The sequence below is a fragment of the Mustela lutreola genome, chromosome X (genome assembly GCF_030435805.1).
Source record: "Mustela lutreola isolate mMusLut2 chromosome X, mMusLut2.pri, whole genome shotgun sequence".
NCBI lineage: Eukaryota > Metazoa > Chordata > Mammalia > Carnivora > Mustelidae > Mustela > Mustela lutreola.
In genome coordinates this window covers 112,983,612-113,004,433 of record NC_081308.1, presented here as the reverse complement: position 1 = coordinate 113,004,433, position 20,822 = coordinate 112,983,612, and the positions used below count along the sequence as shown (strand labels likewise).

The 20,822-nt window shown below is 40.3% G+C and overlaps 1 protein-coding gene across 9 annotated transcripts in view; it reads left to right on the top strand.

Moving 5' to 3' along the window:
* Positions 1–18,062, top strand: part of ENOX2 (ecto-NOX disulfide-thiol exchanger 2) — a 273,312-nt gene extending 255,250 nt beyond the window's left edge. For 8 of the 9 annotated variants that reach the window (XM_059156514.1, XM_059156517.1, XM_059156512.1 and 5 more), the window contains 5 exons: positions 5,130–5,305; positions 7,813–7,920; positions 11,325–11,433; positions 13,918–14,003; positions 16,549–18,062. In XM_059156514.1, coding sequence (XP_059012497.1) covers positions 5,130–5,305; positions 7,813–7,920; positions 11,325–11,433; positions 13,918–14,003; positions 16,549–16,680 — 611 coding nt within the window. In that variant the 3' untranslated portion in view covers positions 16,681–18,062. The remainder of the gene's footprint in view (positions 1–5,129; positions 5,306–7,812; positions 7,921–11,324; positions 11,434–13,917; positions 14,004–16,548) is intronic. The other variant, XM_059156518.1, reaches the window with a different exon arrangement.
* The last annotated feature ends 2,760 nt before the right edge of the window (positions 18,063–20,822 follow it).

Here is a 20,822-nt window from a genome sequence, read left to right as displayed (position 1 = left end):
AGACTTAGGCATTAATTTTTTTTAATATTTTATTTATTTATTTGACAGAAATCACAAGTAGGCAGAGAGGCAGGCGGGGGGTGGGGAGTGAGCAGGCTCCCCGCTGAGCAGAGAGCCTGATGCAGGGCTCGATCCCAGGAACCTGAGATCATGACCTGAGCTGAAGGCAAAGGCTTAACCCACTCCACCACCCAGGTGCCCCTAGGTATTAATTTTTTAATGGTACAAAATCCTTTTAGATCTTTTGTCATAGAAAAACATCTGGAATTTTGCTCTGAGTGGCTCCTCTAAAAAGAGGAGTTTGCAGCTGCCTTCATACTTTCATAGTGCCATGATGAACTGGCAGCCTTCAGATCTGAGGAGTCATCCCCATAAAAAGGAACGTTTTCCCCACATAGGAAATAGTCAAAAAGGAGCAGCCAAGAACTAATAATGGCAAGATACAATAAATTCACTGTACTGTGCTCTTTGGTATCAGGACTAATGGATTCACCTACTCAAACATATTATTAAAAGGTAATATTGAACTTTTCAATGTTCTGGCAATGTACAAAGAACTCCAACTTCAGAAATGGGCCAATTAATATTAAGTCTGTGAAAGTAAAAACTTGGTGTCCTCATTAAAATGACAAAAACCCTCATTTCAGGGAGTGGGAAATACATTTCATAAGTAAGGTGCCCTGGTGGCATTAGAGGAGATCACATTCTCTTTTGCTTAGTGACATGTGCAAACTGAGGAGATTATTATCTGTTTGCACTTGGCTACAGGAATCTATCTCCTCATGTCAGCATGCCCTTTCCCCCTGGGAGAGAAGCAGTCTCTCCTCCTCATTTGCTCGAGAGAAAATATTTTCACATTTAAACTGGAGACAGCGCCCCTAACCATTCTCCTAGATCTCTACCCTTTTCCACATTTCTCCACAAGACTCATAAGACATGAGCATAATCACTAGCCTGCAGTACAAGAAGAAACAAAAGGAGGAAGATGAAATATCACTACTTAGTATTGAGCCATATGCCCTGCCAGAGGACAAACATGCAAACCAAAGCAGAAATGAGTAACTGTCTATCTGCAGCAGTCACTTGATTTACAGAGGAACCTCTGTGTTATTCGGTGGAACTCCAGTCCAGTTTGCGATGCTATCCTTGGTACTGATCCAACAAGCAAATCAAGTATTTCTTCACATTGGCAGATAGCTTGTGTCCCTTCTGCCATACACTTTCCTATATACAGTCATCTTCACTTTTAGCATCTTCTTTCAGTGCTGTGATTGTGAGGAATGCTGCCTGCCCAACAACAGGTATCCCAGCTGTTGGGAGAGATGGCAAGGATAGATAGGATTTACAGTGCTGGGACTTCAACTCTTCGTGTAACCGTTTTCTCTTCAGAGACCAAAAGCTGTATGATTACAGCAAAAATTAAGATCCATAATAAAATCAACATACAATGAATGTGTCATGCCAAATTTTTTCATGATTTCTTTTAAAAACTAAAATACAAGGTTCAAACTGCCATACCAGGATAATTGCATAGCCATTCACAAAAAAAAAAAAAAAAACATGTAATAGGAAGGATTGCCACTCTCTTATTTGGACAGACAATCTGATTACATCAGCCTGCATTGGTAGCTGATTGTTTCAGGAAAACCCTCAGGTTGAAAGCACAGAATTAAACCCCACCCCACCCCTGAAGGAGCTTTCATTTAAGAATACGGGGTGTTTTCTCCCTCAGAATATGGTTTTATTCTATATATTTCATCTTTGTAAAGCACAACTTCCTTCCATTTATTGTAGAGAATGAATCTTTTCTTTGAAATCCTTTTAGAGAACACTTCTTCCACCACTTATAGCTAATAATCTTGAAGATTTGATTTCCATTACTTTCTTTTACTTTCTTCTACCCAAAGTCCCTCCCTCATAAGTAACTGAAAAAATTCACACCTTTGACAAGTTGTCTTTTAACATTCTTTACATTTAATATACAGGTTTGTAATTTTGAATCATTTTGATAACATCTCTTTTTGGCTTTGTGTTGTTTTAGGAATCAAAAAAGGAATAAACTACAAATTTTTTCCATTAATTTAGACTGTGAGCCATAGAGATTAGGGGAACCTCAGTTTTTACCATTATCATAAGCCTGGTACAGGGAAGGTCCTTGGTGTTTGCTGAATGAATGAAAATCCTCTGATTAAACATTTTGTAATAGGTTTTCAGATTTTTGGCCTTCAAAAATGAGCCCTAACCATAAATAAAGCTAACCAGCTTTCCTCTTGTGTCTTAGGGTTTTTTTAATTAATAAATTAATGTTTTAGAGCAGTCTTAGATTTACAACAATATTAAACAAGAAGTAAAGACCTTCCAAATACCTGTCTCCCCCACACACATACATAGTTCTCTCCCTGCCCCGCCACTACTGACATCCTGCACCACAGGGGCACATTGGTTATAATCAGTGAATATATCATTATCACCCAAAGTTCATAGTTTGCATTAGAGTTCACTCTTGGTGTTGTACATTCTATGAGTTTAAATGTTTAAAATGTATGTATCTACCATTATAGTATCATACAGAATAGTTCCACTGCCCTAAAAATCCTCTGTGCTCTGCCTGTTCATTCTTCCCTCCCCCTAACCCCTGGCAACAAGGTTAGGGATTTTTTTTGTAATCTTTTTACTGACTCCATTGTTTTGCCTTTTCCAGAATGCCATATAGTTGGAGTCCTACAGTTACGTAGCATTTTCAATGGGCTTCTTTCACTTAGTAATATGCATTTACATTTCTTCCATGTCTTTCCATGACTTAATCACTAATTTCTTTTTAGCACTGAATAATATTCCATTTCTGGATATACCACTGTGTGTTTACCCATTTAATCTACTAAAGAACATCACAGTTGTTTCCAAGTTGGGGAAAATTTAAAATTGCCAGAGGAAATCTGCTATAAAATCCATGTGCGTATTTTTGTGGGGACATAAGTTTTCAGTTCACCTGGGTAAATATGAGGGAGCACGGTTGCTGGATTACATGGTAAGAGTATATCTAGTTTTATAAGAAAGTGCCAGTAGGATTTTGCATTCCCACCAGCAATGCAGGAGAGTGTCTGTTTGCTGCACATCGTCACCAGCCCTTGGTGTTATCATTGTTTTGGATTTTGGCCATTCTAATAGGTGTGTAGTGGTATCTTATTGTTCTTTTAATTTGCAGTTCCTTAATGATGTATGACATATGACATATGATGATGCTTAGATGCCGTGGATATATCTTTGATGGGGTGTCTTTTCAGGTCTAATTTTTTGGCATTTATCCTGCTTGATGTTCTCTGAACTTCCTGGATCTGTGGTTTGGTGTCTGGCAATAATTTGGCGGGAAAAGTTCAGTGATTATTGCTTTACCTGTTGCTTCCATTCCTTTATTTCCCTTCTAATATTCTTATGACATGTATCTTTTGTGGTTGTGCCATAGTTCTTGGATATTCTCCTTGGGTTTTTTTTTTTAATGCTTTTTTTCTCTTTGCTTTTCAGGTTAGACAGTTTCTATTGTCATACCCTCGAGCTCAGAGATTCTTCTCTCAGCTATGTCCAGTCTTTTAATAAGCACATCTAAGGCATTTTTCCATTTCTGTTACAGTATTGTTTTTTTTTATCTCATGTCTATTTTATTTTTCCTTAGAATTTCCATCTCTCTGTTTACATTATCCATCCATTCTTTCATGGTATCTGATTTTCCCATTAAAGCTCATAGCATACTAATCATAGCTGTTTTGTATTCCTGGTCTGATAATTCCAACATTCATGCTGTATCTCACTTATATTCTGATCCCCATTCAGTCTCTTCAAACTGTGTTTCTTTGGTTGGTTAGTTGGTTTTTGTTTTTGTTTGTTTTTTACCTTTTAGTATGCCTTGTAATCTTTTGTTGAAATCTGGACATGATGTCCTGGATAAAAAGATCTCCAGTAAATAAGACTTTAGTGGCGTGGTAGTTAAGTATGGGAAAGCATTATTTAGTCCTGTGATCAGGTCTTTGTCTTTTAGTGAGCATATACCTCCGGACTGTGAATTTCATAAGTGCTTCTCAGTTTTTGGTCCCCCCCTTACTTGGGGCAGGATGTCTGGAGGGTATTTCCCTTCTCCAGGTCAGTTAGGCTTCAGTAATACCCTAGCAGGTTAGACTCCAATAAAATAGTTTCTTATGAAGACAGGCCTTGTTAAGAAGAACAGAATGCTCCGGTATATTTCAAAATGGTTTCTTTTCTCTACCGCCTGACGGAAGCGCAAGGGGGATCTTTCTCTAATATTCATTGTAAGGACTTGGTCATTCTCTGAGAGATAAAATTCACGAAAGGATAGAGAACTTACTATGACTGAGTCCCTCTGGAATTTTTAAATCTTAGACTTGCCCACACTGAGCCTCCAGCAATTAGCCAATTACAATTTAGGTTTTTTTACTTGCCACCAGTTCCTATGGAACTTCCTGCCCATAGGTTTCTGGTCTGGTAAGTTATGATTCTCTAGATTCTCCTGTCACTCTGGTTTCAGGGGCAGCAGTTTGCCCTGTGACTTCACTTCTCTGGTGGATCTAAGATGAGTGGTTGATTTTTCAGTTTATTCAGCATTTTATTCTTTGTTACATTGGAATGGTGACTTCTAAACTCCTCACACAATAGACCGGAAACCAGAGTCTAGTGACTTAATTTTTACATTTACCTTTCCTCTGTAGGATAGTAAAGATTACACTTTTTTAAAAACTGCCTTGCAAGATTATCACATGGACAGTCATCAGTTCAAGAAAAATGGCCCTACACTTTATCATTACAGAACTCTTATCATTTGCTGCCTTCCAAATTAAAGTGACCAATGTTAGCTGGGAATATCTGCGTTATATTTGGGGTGACAAATATGAAGCATGATGGGGATTTCAGGGTGTTGGAATCCTATGTTCCTTTACAAAAATGGTACTGTGTGCTTTTGGGTCCATCTCTTGCTGCCATGGCCACCTCAAACCTAAAGTTGCTCAAGAGATTTTTTATACATGTCAGTTGAAAACTACCAAGTTTTCATGGGGCTAAGGTGAACCACAAAGAGTATGGATAGATGGAGATTTGACTTTATATTGACCGCTTAACTTTAGTATCACAGGCAGAAACTCTGAAGGAAGAAAATGACAGCCTCCGTTGGCAGCTCGATGCGTATCGGAATGAGGTAGAATTGCTCAAGCAAGAACAAGGCAAAGCCCCCAGAGAAGATGACCCAAACAAGGAACAGCAGCTGAAACTCCTGCAGCAAGCCCTGCAAGGAATGCAACAGGTAAAGGCTCTTTGGTTTTCTGAGCTTTTGGGAAGACTAACATCAGCTCCTCACCTGGAAAAATGTCCCCTGCCAGCAAAGAGAATAGCAAACCTCTTATTTTTCTTGATATTCTGTTCTCTGGCATAGCCGAAGAAAGGTCTGTGTTATGGTTAATGAAATATTCTGGCCAATACAAAGGTTGCAGTGGATCACCAATTTTCTTTTTCTGTTTTTTAAAGATTTTATTTATTTATTTGTCAGAGAAAGATCACAAGCAGGAGGAGTAGCAGGCAAAGGGAGAAGTGGGCTCCCTGCTGAGCAGGGAGCCTGATGTGGGACTCAATCCCAGGACCCTAGGATTGTGCACTGAGCTGAAAGCAGACATTTAACCAACTGAGCCATCCAGGTGTCCCGTGGATCACCTATTTTCTTTTTTTAAAGATTTTTATTTATTTATTTGTCAAAGAGGGGGGGAGAGCATGAGAGAGCGAGCACAGGCAGGCAGAGGCAGAGGGAGAAGCAGGCTCCCTGCTAAGCAAGGAGCCCGATGTGGGACTCGATCCCAGGATGTTGGGATCTTGACCTGAGCTGAAGGCAGCTGCTTAACCAACTGAGCCACCCAGGCATCCGGGATCGCCTGTTTTCAAAGGATGTACATCCAGTAAAAATACTTGACACTCAAACTACACCAAACATAATCTAATCTTTTCTTTCTGCTTCAGAAGGTGCTTTGGAATCTGTACAGAGCCTCGAGGTCTTTATGAAGGTCTTCAGTTACTTAGATAGAAAAAGTAGTATCTACTCGATCCAATGCTGGACCATGCAGCCTGTTAGAAGAAATGGCAGGAATTTTACCTTGCTTTTTTACTATCAATGCTTTAGGCACATAATATCAATTGGTTTTTATTTTGTTTTGTTTTCACAGTCATTTCTGTGAATGAGTTTACCTGCACATTATTCCAAGTATAAAAAGTAAAGTAAATAGATGCATCCAACTGTAATTGCATTCAAATACAACAGTGTGAAATAGATGCTCAATGTCTAAATGTTTTATGTAAGCATCAGCACAGTGAGCCTACCGTTTAAAAGATATTACCATCTGTTCCCATCATAATAAAGGAGTAGTATTTTTGAGTAAGGGTACTATCCTCTTCTGTCTTGTCAGATGACCAGCCATTTTCCTTACAATTTAAATTGAGCAATATTTTTTAATTGTATGCCTTGAATTATCAGGGGCAAAGCTTATTGCTGACTGGAAATCACAAATTGTGAACAAGGAGTCTCTTCTGGCACTAGGAGCCCTGTGTTCCTATTATTTCTGCTACCACTGTCTTCCTGTGTGACAAGCAATATCACATTAATAGTTCACCTTTCCTATTAGTAAAATGTGTGAAGTAATGCTTACCTTCCTTTTACTGTCACTATGGAATTTAATTAGAACATGTAAATTATATCTGAGATCTTTCCACCAAAAAAAAAATGCATCTCTTCAGCTAGACTTCAAAGAATTTTGACAACATATATTGTACTGTGTGTGTTTTAACTCTTCCAATGGTCTTCTTCAAGCCTCTGAAAAGCAAAACTTTGGAAACATTTTTTGTTGCTTTTCCTCTCTTACCTTGATTTTGAAACCATTCCACAGAAGGACAGTTCTGCTACTGAAATACAATCTAAAGATGATGAACTTTTTTTTCATTTCATCACTTCAGAGACCTCTGAGAAAATTAGGTCTCTACATCCTGACAAATTAATTTCGCTCATTTTGATTACTTTTTATTGGAAAATAGCCTTGTAAACAAGATAAAGGTTCTCCTATCTTATCCCCAAAAGAAGTGTAGTCTAACATAGTGGTTAAAAGCGTGGACTGTAGTCTTGACCCCACCTGGGTTTAAATCCTAACTCTGCCACTTACTATCTGAATGGCCTAAGGCAAAGCACTAAACCTCTGTAAGCCTCAGGACTATGTGTAATAGGGTTACTTGAGGTTTATATGAGATCACACATATGAAACCTTATCCACATGTGTGACACATGTTAGATGCTAAATAAGTAATATTTTTGTAATCGTGATGATGATGATGAATCCAGTTCCTTGCCTACTGATGTGGAAACAAACATTTGTGAAATGTTTCCCTCACAGAAATTGAACTTGGCTTGGAAAATGACTAATTGAAAGAATGCTTTACAACATTAAGTTCTATGCAGCCACCAAGATGTTGTCCACATGAGATTAACACTATACCCTACCCTTACCCCTGGCTGAAATAGAAAAGTTAAGCGATTAGATCATTTAGTTTCTCAGATGCTTTCTAAAATATGAGCAAATCCAAAAGAAGTTCCTAAGAGCTAGATAAAATAACTTGAAGTGAAAAGTACCTTGATTTTCCCTTTGGTATCTCTGCATGGAGAGATGATTGTTGGGCTGGAAGAAAGTGAGACAGGCCAGCCTACTATCTCACTTCAGCCAGGGTTTTGAAATGAAGTGTGGCTCCTCAAGACTTGATTGTCTTTGGTCTGTCTTGTAGCATCTACTCAAAGTCCAAGAGGAATTCAAAAGGAAAGAAGCTGAACTTGAAAAAGTCAAGGATGACAAATTGCAGGTGGAAAAAATGTTGGAAAATCTTAAAGAAAAGGTACATCGGCATCTGTGAACCCTTGTCCTTGCCCTTCCCCCCGCCTTTTGCAGTGGCAATGAAAACGCCCTGCAAGTTCCTGGAGAAGGAACCACCCTAGAATGCTTGGCTGAGTAGGGGTTAAAAGCCCTCTCTCTGGGGTAATTCTTGAATCAAGGGCTCTGCCTTTAGATGTGAGCCCTTGGCATATCTAAGGATTCTGGAGAGTGTACTTTTCAATGAATACAAAGTTAGTCCATCCCTAAAATTCCTCAGTCTTTCCCTCTTGGAGAAGACCAGCATGTATACTTCATTCTTGCTTCATCTTGCCAAGCAAATAGCAACATAGATAATGCAGGTGAAAAAAAAAAAAGGAAACGTGGGTGACACAGAGTACCTTTAATGAAGTGTTTCATTAAAGGAAGATACCCAAGTACAACGAGAACATGGGCATTTCTTTGCAGACACTCCATCTAGTGTAATGATGAACAGCTGCAGGTGAAATAGCCAAAACCCAAAGGGGAGAAAACGTGTGGAAAGTAAATAAAAGGCAGAATATTCTAATGCTTGATGATTGCAGCATAGAAGGGCAAGATGGGACTTTGCAGCAATAAAAGCTGCCAGTGAGGGCCTCTTAGGGAGCCTCCTAACATCTGGATAAGTTACTGTGTCACAGGCAGGAATCAGGTGCCCAGTCTACTTGAGGTGTGTAAAGTCTACTGATGGTGTCTTCCCAACCGACCTCCCTAATCATTTGTATGCCTGAACATTCAACTGAAGCAGGCCTCTGAAAAGGAAGACCCATTGACTGTAACTGCCTGATTTTAATGTCTCAGAAGGAAGAGATTAGGAGCTCAGACCAAGAGCAGTCAACCAAGAGAAATCAACAATGCTACAGTTCCATAAGAATTTGTGTTCTTTATCTCTCGCGCTCAGCTCAGAAAGATGCAGTGCATGTAGGCCCTGGGTGTGTTTGCCAGCATAGTGACTTCCCCCAGAGTGCCATTGAGAACTGGCAGCCCTGGTGTAGTTGAAACAAATGATTGAAAGTGTTTTCTTCTGGAGGCCATTTGCAATATGCTTTTAATTCTTCCACTTCATAAAACCAGCTCACTTTCCAGTTTTGTGGGTGCTATTAAATAAACGAGTGCAATCCCAGAGAAATTCATTTATCAAGCATTTAATTGAAAAGTGCCAAAGCTGCTCTCTGTAGCAGGAATTTCCCTATACTTCCAGAGCTGCTAAAATGTCTTGGAGCTGCTACATAGCTGTTTGGCTTCTTGCATAAAATGGAATGTGTAACCAGAAGACTATTGATAGACATGAGGTTATGCTAATAATATTACACTTAGGATTATTCTCTAGGATTGACAACACAAATTAATTTAAGAGCATTTTTGGTGCTTTAGTGTAAGCCACTTTCTGCTTTATAAAGTATTTCATTTGAAGAAGCAAGAGGTCATATGGCACGGAAGAACCTTAATGTATTATGCCTTAGTCTGTTTTTCATCCTGAACCTGAATATACCACGAAGCAGCAGCTAAAGAGGATAAGGAAGGAAAGCCGATTGATAATAGGGAAAATATGAGTCAGGATGTTTTTTTACCTGTTACTGTAAGCAAAGCTTCTTTCAGAAAAAGTCACGGCAGTGCATTATAAACTGATCTTCTCTGGGAAGCTGATTTGTGACCAAATATTTCAACCTGACACAATTAGGTTAGGAAGCAAAGTACCATTACATTAGACTGCAAAAATAATTCCAGGTTGAAAGGAAGGCAGTAAGTTTTGGTGAGAAGGGATCTCTTTTGTTTTTGTTTGGGTTTCTTGACAGTAAACCATAGTGTGAGTTATTGTCAGTGTTTTGCAATATAACAAGGTGACTTCTGTCTGTCTTACTGCAAAAAGAGCTAGCTCTTGGAATCTGCCAGTAAAATTCAAGCTGATAAACATCTCTTCAATATGCCTTCCAATTTTTTAAATGCCAGCTATAATAAAATTGAAGTCAGGTTTCAGTAAGGCTACATTTCTATTCAGGATGGCTAAAACTTCTTAGGATGCGTTTACATCTTAAATCAACCCCCATCTGTTAAACTCTCACACTTAAGAAATGGCTTACTGGATCATTTAATGTTTTAAGGGGGTTAGAAGGAGATGTACAACCCATGGCTTAGAAGTGAGCCAGTATTTTAAATCAAACTTTGCATGATGGTTACTGCCTGGATTGAATTCTAAGGGCCAAAGATTGAGTAGGTCATCAAGAAAGCCTTCCCTTCTGACTACAGCCAGGAAGCCTGTAAATCCACAAAACAGCATGTCTTGTAGCATAGACCATTCATTTCATTCATGGGCAACATCCCGGAAGCTTTGAAGGCATCTTTAAAGAAAACAGAAGAACGACTGTCTGTGCCGAGGGCTTGTGGAAGGGAAAAAGTGACAAAGCATTTGAGTCAGCCATGATCTGCCCCTGCTAGGAGCATTTCCCCAACATTTTCTTTTCTAATAGCAGTAAGACTGGAAGCAGATATTTCTTTTATTCCTTCTTCTCAAGGCTCTTCCCTCAAATTTATAATACAGAAAAGATGTTCTCAGTGCCAAAAGAGAGAAAGAAAGATCCATGAAAGGTCTGGACGTATTTTTCAGTTTGATTGCTGGTCATTAATTTCACCTGAGTATCTTTTATGAAATATATGTGCTATGCTCAGAAAGAGAGAACTTTCAACAACAAAGAAAGCCACTGAGTAAAGATATTTTGGTCATGGTCATTTCTTGATATGAAGTCAGGAATATCCTAACTCATAATGTCTTTGTCAGGGAGAAGAGAGAGTTGATAGTCAATAAATGGGAGCTCTAATTTTTAGTTCAAAAGCCAACAGTTGATTATTTGGGAGTATATTAACTACACTGTAGATTCCCCACTCAGAGATGGGACCTGCCTTTAGCAGAGTATGGACCTAAATTTGAAAAGAACAATCGTTTTGGCAGTGGCTGGCCCGGCGTGAAATCTAGGCTCTACCACGTCCTAGAAATGTGATCTAAGGCAATTTATCTAATTTACTTAAGCCTCGGTTTCCTCATTTGTTGAATGGAGATAACACATACCTAACAGGGCCTGGCACCTAGTAGGCGGTAAATGTTGGGTCTGGTTCCCCAGATTACCTATAGAGTCAAGAATGATGAAAGCGGAGGAAAAAAAGTGGCAAAGATGAAAGTCTAAATTTTTCTGTGTTTTGGAGCCATGTAAAGAAGTTTTGGATGATCTGTGATGCTTTTGCATAAATTAATGTTATTTTCTCTCCCATTCAGCCATCAAAATTGTACAGTATCGCTTTTGGGGTACTACATTTAAAAGTTCCCTATTGTATAATCAAATCCAAGTCTGTTACCCAGTAAGGTGAACTGACTCAGGAAGCATATTATTCCCACAGGAAAGCTGCGCTACTAGACTGTGTACATCAAGCCAGGACAGTGACTACCCTCTTGAGAAGACCCTGAACAGCAGCCCTATCAAATCTGAACGTGAAGCACTGCTCGTGGGTAAGGAACACATGTACAATGTATTAACTGTGGTGGAGTGGGAAAGGGTTTCACCTAAGATGAATATACCCACCAGGCACTTACAAAGCGTGACAATGCACGGACCCAGAGTCCTGAAGACAACAGGATAAGAATAAGTGTAGACTTCATAGAAATGGTAACAGCAGCTCCCAATCCTCCTCAAGCTCCTGTGGTTGCTGCCACATCAAATGTGTGATGTAAGCACAAGAAAGGGACTGCTGGAGAAACACGTTGTGCACTTTTTAAATCTCTATGTGAGGATAGCGGAGCCCTCTCACTCCTACTCAGGGTTATAGCGCGCGCGCTGTTTGACAGAGAACTTTCCCAGATGAACCTCTGGAGGAAGTATATGCCTCTTAGAAATTTTTCTTCCAGGTTACTGGCAGATGACTCAGGAGGTTGTCTGCTGAGTGTTGGACACTGGAGGGCTCAGACGAAATAAATGCTAGAATTGCTCTCATTATATAAAAATCATCCACAGAGGCAAGATAGAGCACATGCTTGAGGAGTCAACAGATCTGGTTTCCCATTTGACCCTACCATTTCCTTTGTGAGCTTCAGGAAGGAAGCACAATGGGCAGAATCATATTACCTGTCTCAAAGGGCAGCTGCGAGTATTAAATAAGATAATTCATCTGAATCCCTTAGCACAGTGTGCAGCCCACAGGAAGTCCTCAGTAAAATGAAAACCATTTTGCACTTAACAGTATTCTGCACAAATTCTTGTGGACTTGATACTCCTTTTGGAGAATAGTGACAGCTTGAAGGCCTAAAATATTCAGTCATTTCCAAGGGGCTGATACTGGGCCTCAACAGATAATCCCAGCTGCTTTCTAGGAAGCTGAACCCCACAGTGGCCCCACCCCAATCTCAGAAGTTCTTCACACTCATTGGCTTCTACGTAGTTTGAAGATTTATCTGCCTTCTTTGGTAATGGATAGCGTAGTCAGATTTAGCACTTTGATATGTTAATAAAGATGCACTAGGGGATCTGCCATTGAGTCTTCAAGAAAAGTGACAACTTATTTCCATTTTACAACTCAAAGTTCTTTAACAAATTGGCATGGCAACGGGGAGAGCTGACAGAGAGTAGAGGGAAGCCTCTGTGAATGGATAGTTCTAGAAACAAAGATTCTTAAGATAAGTGTTTTTTGTTTTGTTTTTCTTTTTGTTTTTTTTTTTTTTCTAAAGAATATAGTCTTGGGCTGACAGAAAGGAAAATCTATTTTTTAAGATTGGTTCTTTGGGTGTGAACCCACAGAAACTGCTTAGTGTTTTGAAGCCTATGGAGTTATTTCTCCTCATTTGACAGACAGCCTGCCTTGGCTGTAGCACCTAGAATTCCTTTGGACGTGAACGCCTTTTTTAGAATTTAACTTTCTCGGCTTCAGTCAGTGTATAGCAATTCCATTTACTTCATCATGTAAGAATCACATAGTGTTATAAGTAATAGCATCCATTTCGAACAGATCTTGAACTCTCTCATCAGCTCCTCCTGGATCCCCCAGCCCACCTCCTTGCCCTGTGGTTTTTGGAGGATTTTCACAAAGAACTAATTTGAACTTCAACTACAACTCAGACTGGTGATGTTCTTTATCAGTCACTTGAAGGAATAGACAAGTTGTAGTCTATAAACCAAATCAAATTTCGCTTTTATTTCTTGGCAGTTCTCAGCAAATTCAATTCTGGGACTATTTGATGTACTTAAGATCTTATGAAAAGAGAGGAATTCAAAAAATCTGAAGAAAGAAATAGTAGGCCTTTGAACAATTTATGTTCTACCTGTTGCCAGAGAAAAAGTAGTAGAACAGTTAACCTGATGTCCAGAACAATCAAGGCAGTGTGTCTAGCTGCCAATCACCCCATAGTTACACTGAGTGAAAATTAGGTACATTCCTGAAGGCTCTAAACTTCTATTTTAAAAAATATGTTACTTGAAGAAATTTAGAGCTCTAAGCACAAACAAATGCTAGTGACCACTTGAGTGAATGAAATGTTTGGCTTTTCTTTATGGAGCTGCTCACAGGAAAGTATAATCAGCAGATTCTCTTGTGAGAGGCATGAAGTGAATCAGGCAAAGTACCTGATTTGTACATTTACCACAACAGCAAGACATTATTTATGCATAAGAAGTTCAAGTCCAATTTAAAGACTGTGCAGAATAACTGCAAAAGGCCAGCACACTGTAAATTCATTATAAAATTCCAAATTCATTGTGAAATGTAGAACTCCAAGGGTCTTTAGCCATCATAAATGATGGAAGTGACTCTTCCAATGCCAGCTTTTCCACAGGTGATACAGTGTTGTGAGAGGCCGTATATGCACTGGGTTGTTGAACAGATTAAATGAATAAAATGTATGAAACTTAGAATAGTGCCCAGTATGTAGTATGTGGTACATGTGAGTTAGCTCTCATTTCAAATATAATGCTCAAGTGTAACCTCCGTGGTATTGTCGCTATAGGGATTATTTCCACATTTCTTCATGTCCACCCATTTGGAGCAAGCATTGAATACATCTGTTCCTACTTGCACCGTCTAGATAGTAAGGTATGTGGGGTCCTGAAATGGGTATGCAAGGGGTTGGAGGGTACTTTCTTCAAGCATAAGTAAGTCGTTACTAATCACTGTAAGGAAACTTCCCTCACCTGTTCTCACTGCAGTGCAGTGCAGAGCTTCTCTCTTACAGGCAGGGTGACCGGCTGCTCCCATTTGCCTGGGACTGAGCGGTTTTCTAGAACTCGTGACTTCCAATGCCAGAACCAGGAAGTCATGGGCAATCCTGAATGACTTGTCTACTCTCCTTCCAAGATACATCTTAGAAGAATTTTCCTCCTTTCTTTTAATTTCTGTATAAGCTACAAATAACCCACTCTCTCTCACCAGTCATACTTTCGTACTGACCTTTAGCCATTAGCAAATGCTAATGTTCAGAACTAGAAGCCTTACTCCAGTCAAGACTGTCACCACTGCCATTACCTAATGTTGAAATGATCAAGGCAGAGGCCAACACAAAACAGAGGAAACAGTAAGTCTGTGACATGGACTCAAGTTCTGCTCCCAGCTGATCTCATGGGTCACTTCCTTCCTGGGATGATGTTCTGTGGGGGACACAAAGCGTCAGGGACAAGGGGAAATATTAGTTCCCTAAAAAGTTAAAGATGCCTCATAGAAGTGGGAGGGGACTCTTGACTCCTCAGAATAAATAAACCCAAGATAGATTTTTTTTTTCAGAAGCTGCATTCAGTTACATGCGCTCGTGGATTATATTCACTATTTCACAGGGCCTGAGGCTCTTGAGATGTGGCCACTGAAATGCAGATTCCTGATAACTAGATGTCCAAAATGTTAAGCCATTTAAGCATATGTCCTCTTAACAGAGGCGCTTGCCCATGTGGGCATCCAACTGGGGTGACGCATCCTTCTTATGGCATTGGTTTTAGTTTGAGCCAGCGCACCCCTTTCATTTAGCTCTGGGAAGTGATACCATTCTGCAATTAAAAAGCCCATTTGACAGCAAAGGGAGAGATTGAATGTGAGCACTAGGACCAAGTGGTAAGTTGCAGTGGTATGAAATTGTCAGTAAAAATGATCTGGCCCTTTTTTCTTAAGTTGTAAAAAAATAATGCTACATTTTATGTTAAAAATGTGAGCAACAGGGGCGCCTGGGTGGCTCAGTGGGTTGAAGCCTCTGCCTTCATCTCAGGTCATGATCCCAGGGTCCTGGGATGGAGCCCCACTTCGGGCTCTCCACTCGGCGGGGAGCCTGCTTCCCTTCCTCTCTCTCTGCCTGCCTCTCTGCCTACTTGTGATTTCTGTCTGTCAAATAAATAAATAAAATAAAATAAAAATGTGAGCAACAGAAAGACAATGAAGGGAAAGGGAAAGTGACCCGGCCCCACCCTTCCAGGATCACCACCGCTAATAGTCTGGCATATCTTCTTTCAGACCATTTTCCATACGTATGCTGCACCCATATTGTACAAATACATCCAGAAACATTATATATTTATAGTTTTTAGAATGGAGATTCAACTCTATATGATACTCTGCATATGCATCTTTCACTTAACTGGCTACCGTCCACTACTAGCACTAGGAACGACCTCACTCCTACTCTCGGCCCATTTTCTCCTGAGCAGCTTCCTGCCAGAGTAGTGACAGGGCCTCCCAAAGAGCCTGCAGTGATGCAAACAAGAATTGTTTGATTGGGGGGGGGGGTCCCTTTGTCCAACTTCAGGAACATTCAATGTGGCGGCAACAGGGTTTCTCCCAGGATCCCCTAGTGCTATTCAGTAGAGCCCTAGTACCCAGGTTCACAGTTGGGAAGGCTGCTACTCATGTCAAGATGGCCACCTGAAACAAGTCCTAAAGGGGTCCACAGATTTTTGATTTTATGTGTGTGTGTGTGTGTGTGTGAGAGAGAGAGAGAGAGAGAGAGAGAGAGAGAGAGAGAGAAGTGGGGAGAAGGAGACGATACACAGAAGTAGAAATACAGGGCATTCCTTATTTCTGTCATTTTTCCTTTGTAAAGCAATGCTTGTGTGAAGAATTCTGTCCTGCCTCCCTCCCCTCCCAAGGCTTTGCAGCTTCAGTAGGCCTCCACACAGCAGCAGTGGCACCGATGAGCTGTCATTCCGCTGGCTGCAAACCCAAGCCTGTCCACACAGCTGACGCTAGCTCTTTTCATTAGAAAGCTCGGTGGTGATCAGTCCCCAAAACGTGATGCGAAGTGAAAGGAACTAGTCACAAAAGACTATATATTGTAGGATTGCACATATAGAAAATTTCTAGAAAATTCAAAACCACAATGAAAAAATCTGAGTCAGGGATTGGGAGGGATAATTGACTACAAAGGGGCATGAAGGAAGCTTCTGTGGGTGATGGAATGTTCTAAAACTAAATTGTGGTGGGAGTTGCCCAATTGTATAAATGTACTAAAACTCACTACACTCTACACATAGAGTAGGTGAATTTGTTGTATGTAAATTATTACCTACATACGGCAGTTACACAATCCGTGCAAGGGAAGCTCGGGGGGCCCTGTAGGCCAGTAGAACTGCTTCTCAGTGAAACTTCTCTGTCTGGCCCATAGATCTGCACCAGCGATGTGGAATGTCTCATGAGCAGGCTGCAGCACACCTTCAGGCAGGAAATGACCGGGGTCGGAGCCAGTCTGGAAAAGAGGTGGAAGTTCTGTGGCTTCGAGGGCCTGAAACTGACCTGAATGCTGCGGCCTCACAGCCTGGGCTCCTGCAGAGAAATGTGCCATAGACATGCCAAGGAAGTGATTTGTATTCTCAATGGTTTTCAAGTGAAAGTGCTTTAAATTTGCTGGGTCAATCCCAGAATATCTTATGAGTTAAAATAAGGATCCTAGAGCAGCACCTCGAGCTACAGGCCCTAAAAAGACATGGACTCAAACCCTCAAGCGCTGTAACTTGCTCCCCTTCTGTTGGTGGCTTGTGTCTTTTATTAGTGATATTGAAAAAGGCCTGAGGCTAAAGAGTATTTGGGGTATTTTCAGTGTCTGTACTACTGTCCTAGAGTTTGGTATTTTTTTAAACACTGTTAATTGAAATGTTTTGATTATTTGTATGTGATTTGTTTGTGTTTTAAACTTCTCTTCGCATTAATGTTGCTACTGATAAGAGGAATGAGAGGAGCACTGGCTACTCTGTAAAGGACATGGTCTTTCCGACACCCAGTAAGCCAGTAAGCGAATAACACAGCATCTTCTAGAAGGTGCCTTCCCAGGCTCCTCTTTTAAAAGAGAAAGCATGGTTTGTGGCTTTTTGCAAAATTACTGTGAACCAAAAGTTGACAAATGTTCCAAAGTTATTTTCTCTAATATATCAGATTAAAAACATCTAGATGTATTCACAGAAAGCAAGTGTCCAGTATGACTGGCATGTGTTTGTGCTATTCAGAATCACCTTGTAAATAGTCTGCTTTTAAAGGAGGGCATATTTAGTTTCAGTGAAGGAAAACACACATGTGTGCTTGTGCACATGCACGTACACAAACAAGTTAGCAGAAGGGGTTCATTTTAATGCCTTCCCTCTGGCCTCCTTACAAAGTCCGTTGGTCCCTTTTCTTCTGCCATCAGCGTGTTGAAGTGCAAACCGTGTACTGCTGTAAATCCTATGTTCACTTCAAGCTGAATGTTTGCAAACAGTTGATACGAGTATCAGTAGAAAATTCCTGGTAATGAATGAGCCTGGGTGCATGCGGCTTCCTGCAAAGAGCTCAGCTCCTCCTGGAGCACCAGTGGCTGGGGGCACCTCCAGTTCTATGGTGCCCACCAGCAGATTGCGATGGCAAACTGTGTGTGGACCGGTCAGGAAGTCCTCCTTGATGGAAGCAAAAGAGAAAGGATGAGGACTGGGGGCTAATACCCTGAGGCGCAGATGATCTTTTCCTCTGTGGTGTTGCTGGTGCCTAAAGTAACACAAGCATGCCCTCCCTTGAGTCTTGATTCAGAATGAAAGAATGTACCAAGTAAGCAAAGCCAATGAAGAGTATTTCAGGAAAATACTTTGTAAATGAGATGTCAGTAGTGCTCAAAGTTGTATTTTTCAAAGATAAATATTCCTTTTTTATACCTCAGCTTGGTGTTCTGTTTTGAATTACTTGCTCTCTAGTCCTTTAGTGAATCATCTCAATTTCTTCTTTGGAGTACCAGGATGTTGAAAGAAGATGCTAAACCTTCGCCTGGACAACTCGAAGCTCAGTCTCCCGGAAAGCTGGCTTTCCCCTGAAGTACCCAGCTGTGGCAGGAGCAGGGAGCTAGGATTATTTTTACTCTAGCCCCCTCCTGGAAGCATTCTCCCTGTCGTCAGCATTATAGAATCCTTTGATTTGTCAATCACAGAGGGCCTTGAATGCCTTATTTTAACAATATCTCTGAAATCAAGGGAAATTCACCACTTATCGATTAGTTCTTATTTAAATAACTTAAATACCATGACACTTTAAACCAACAAATTTTAAAGCAACTGTTAACACCTAGACAGACCCCTTGCTATTCTCCACTTAATCTCCTTGTGCCACAGACGGTCTCTTTCTATTATTTCCGCCCATTTTGTCCAGGTGTACTCCTCGCAGCCTGCTTAAATACACTGCCTCTGAGGCTCACTGTTGGCTAGACTACAGTGCCCAGTTGCTTCATCAAACACCAGTCTAGACATTGCTGTGAAGGCATGTTTGAAAAGATATCATTAACGTTGAAACTGGTAGACTTTGAATTGAAGCAGATTGTCCTCTATAATGTGGCTGGGCCTCATCTAATCAATTAAAGACCTCAAGTCCTCCGAGGAGAGAGGAATTGTGCTTTCAGATAGCCTTTGGATTCATGACTAGCCTTAACGCCCGCCAGAATTTCCAGACTGCTGGCCAGCCCTACAAATTTCAAATTTGCCAGCCCCCACAATCACATGAGCCAATTTCTTAAAATAAATCTGTGTCTGTGTGTGTGTGTGTGTGTGTGTGTGTGTACACATCCCACTAGTTCTGTTTCTTTGGAGAACCCTGACTACTATGCTAGTCCAGAGTTGTCATAATGTTCAAAGATAAAATCCATTTGCATTATATTACATAATAAAATTGCAGCTCACGCTATCTCACAATTCTTTCCATCCATTATAGAAATATATTAATGAAGCTATTTTGCCTTACAAATGCTCAGTGCTATTTACTCTAATTATTGTTCTGTTATTCTGCCCAAATTTTGAAATACTACTGTTTTGTTATTTTTAGGAGATTGGATAGTTAGATTTTTTGCAGATAATAATGAATAGAAGCATTTTTTAATTCTACAAATGGTTGTTTTACTCTCTTCCTAGTCCTGTGACATCTCTAGTTCTGATTCTTTAATACTACCAAGTTGCTTGTTATAATGCCCTCAGTGAAAATGAAATAGTTTTTGGAGGAAACTAAGCACTTACCTATGTTCTATTTATACAGGGTTTTGTTCTTAATTGGGCCCCAAACTTTATGTTTTTCACAGAATACAGAATAAACTATATCCCTTGAAAAGATAGCATAGAAATATAAGACCTTTGACTCACCTGCTTGGAACTGGGTAAGCCCTTGGGATTCTTAGCTCTGTCTTGGACAGTCTCTCAAATAGAGCCAGATTCACTTTTCACCATACTTGCTACCATCTGCTGAGCACCTATTACGCTATCCTGCTGCCTACAGTCACTTCCTGCCTGTGTGTCAAGTTACACAGGCACAATTTCCCTATGGGTAAATTTAAAGAGAAACAGCACCTGTCTGAGAGTGGTGGTAGAGTCCTCAGGATAGCATGTGCAAATTGCCCAGCCAGTGCCCAGACCTTAGTGAGTTCACAATAAAGAGTTGTGACGATGATTATGATTCAGCCAAAATTAATTATAAGCTATGACCTTACCCTTGCTTTAAGAAAAATGTTTTTGTGTTCACACCTGGAATTGTGGAGCTGCATCATGTTGCCGAACCTCAAGAAGGGAAACAGCTATGCAAAGATCTTCCAAACATGTATTCAGGCCCAGGCACTCTTCCAGGCATTATGGCATATAAAAGGAGTAAGCCTGGTGCTTGCCCTCAAGGAGCTATAAGAGTAGGCTTTAACATGGTGGACTTAAATCCTTCACCCAATAGCCAAGACCATAAAAGCTCAGCATGAATAATATTCAGTGTTGACCAACTGTCAATGGTGTGAATGAGGTGGTAGTGATGGCTCACTTTTGAGACCTGAATTATTATTCTCTGTGCCCCCACGCATTCCCCACACATCCAGTCCCAGAGTATAAATTCCAGGAGAGTATGGTCCTCGTTTGTCTTGTTCACTCTCACATCTCAAAACCTGGTACATCACAGATGCTCAGCAAATGTTTGTTAAATGAGTATTTGTGTAGCACTCTATACAAACTATGTTCGTATGCACTAATAATATAAGCTAACATTGATTAGTAATTCCTACTTAACCGGTGATGTGGGTGTATATGTGTGTGTGTATCTCTATCTAGAGAGGCAGAGACAGAGAGGTTTATTTATTTTTACTACAACTGTGAATAGTAGATAATATAATCCTAGGTTTTTTCGGAGACTCTGAGATATAGTGTAACTTGCTTAAGTTTCTAAGAAGCAGAGATGAGATTTGAATCTTAGTCTGTCCAACTGGAAACTTAAAACTTCCTACTGCTCCAATATGTTACTTATCCTTCTTATCAACCTATTTGGTAGACCCACGTTGTTCATTCACATGCCATTTAAAGCACCTGATATATACAACTCTTAGAAATTCAATGGAGAACAAAACAAGACCTGTCCTTCAAGAGTTTACACTCTGGTGGGGATGCCTGCTCAATGATATAGTCACATACA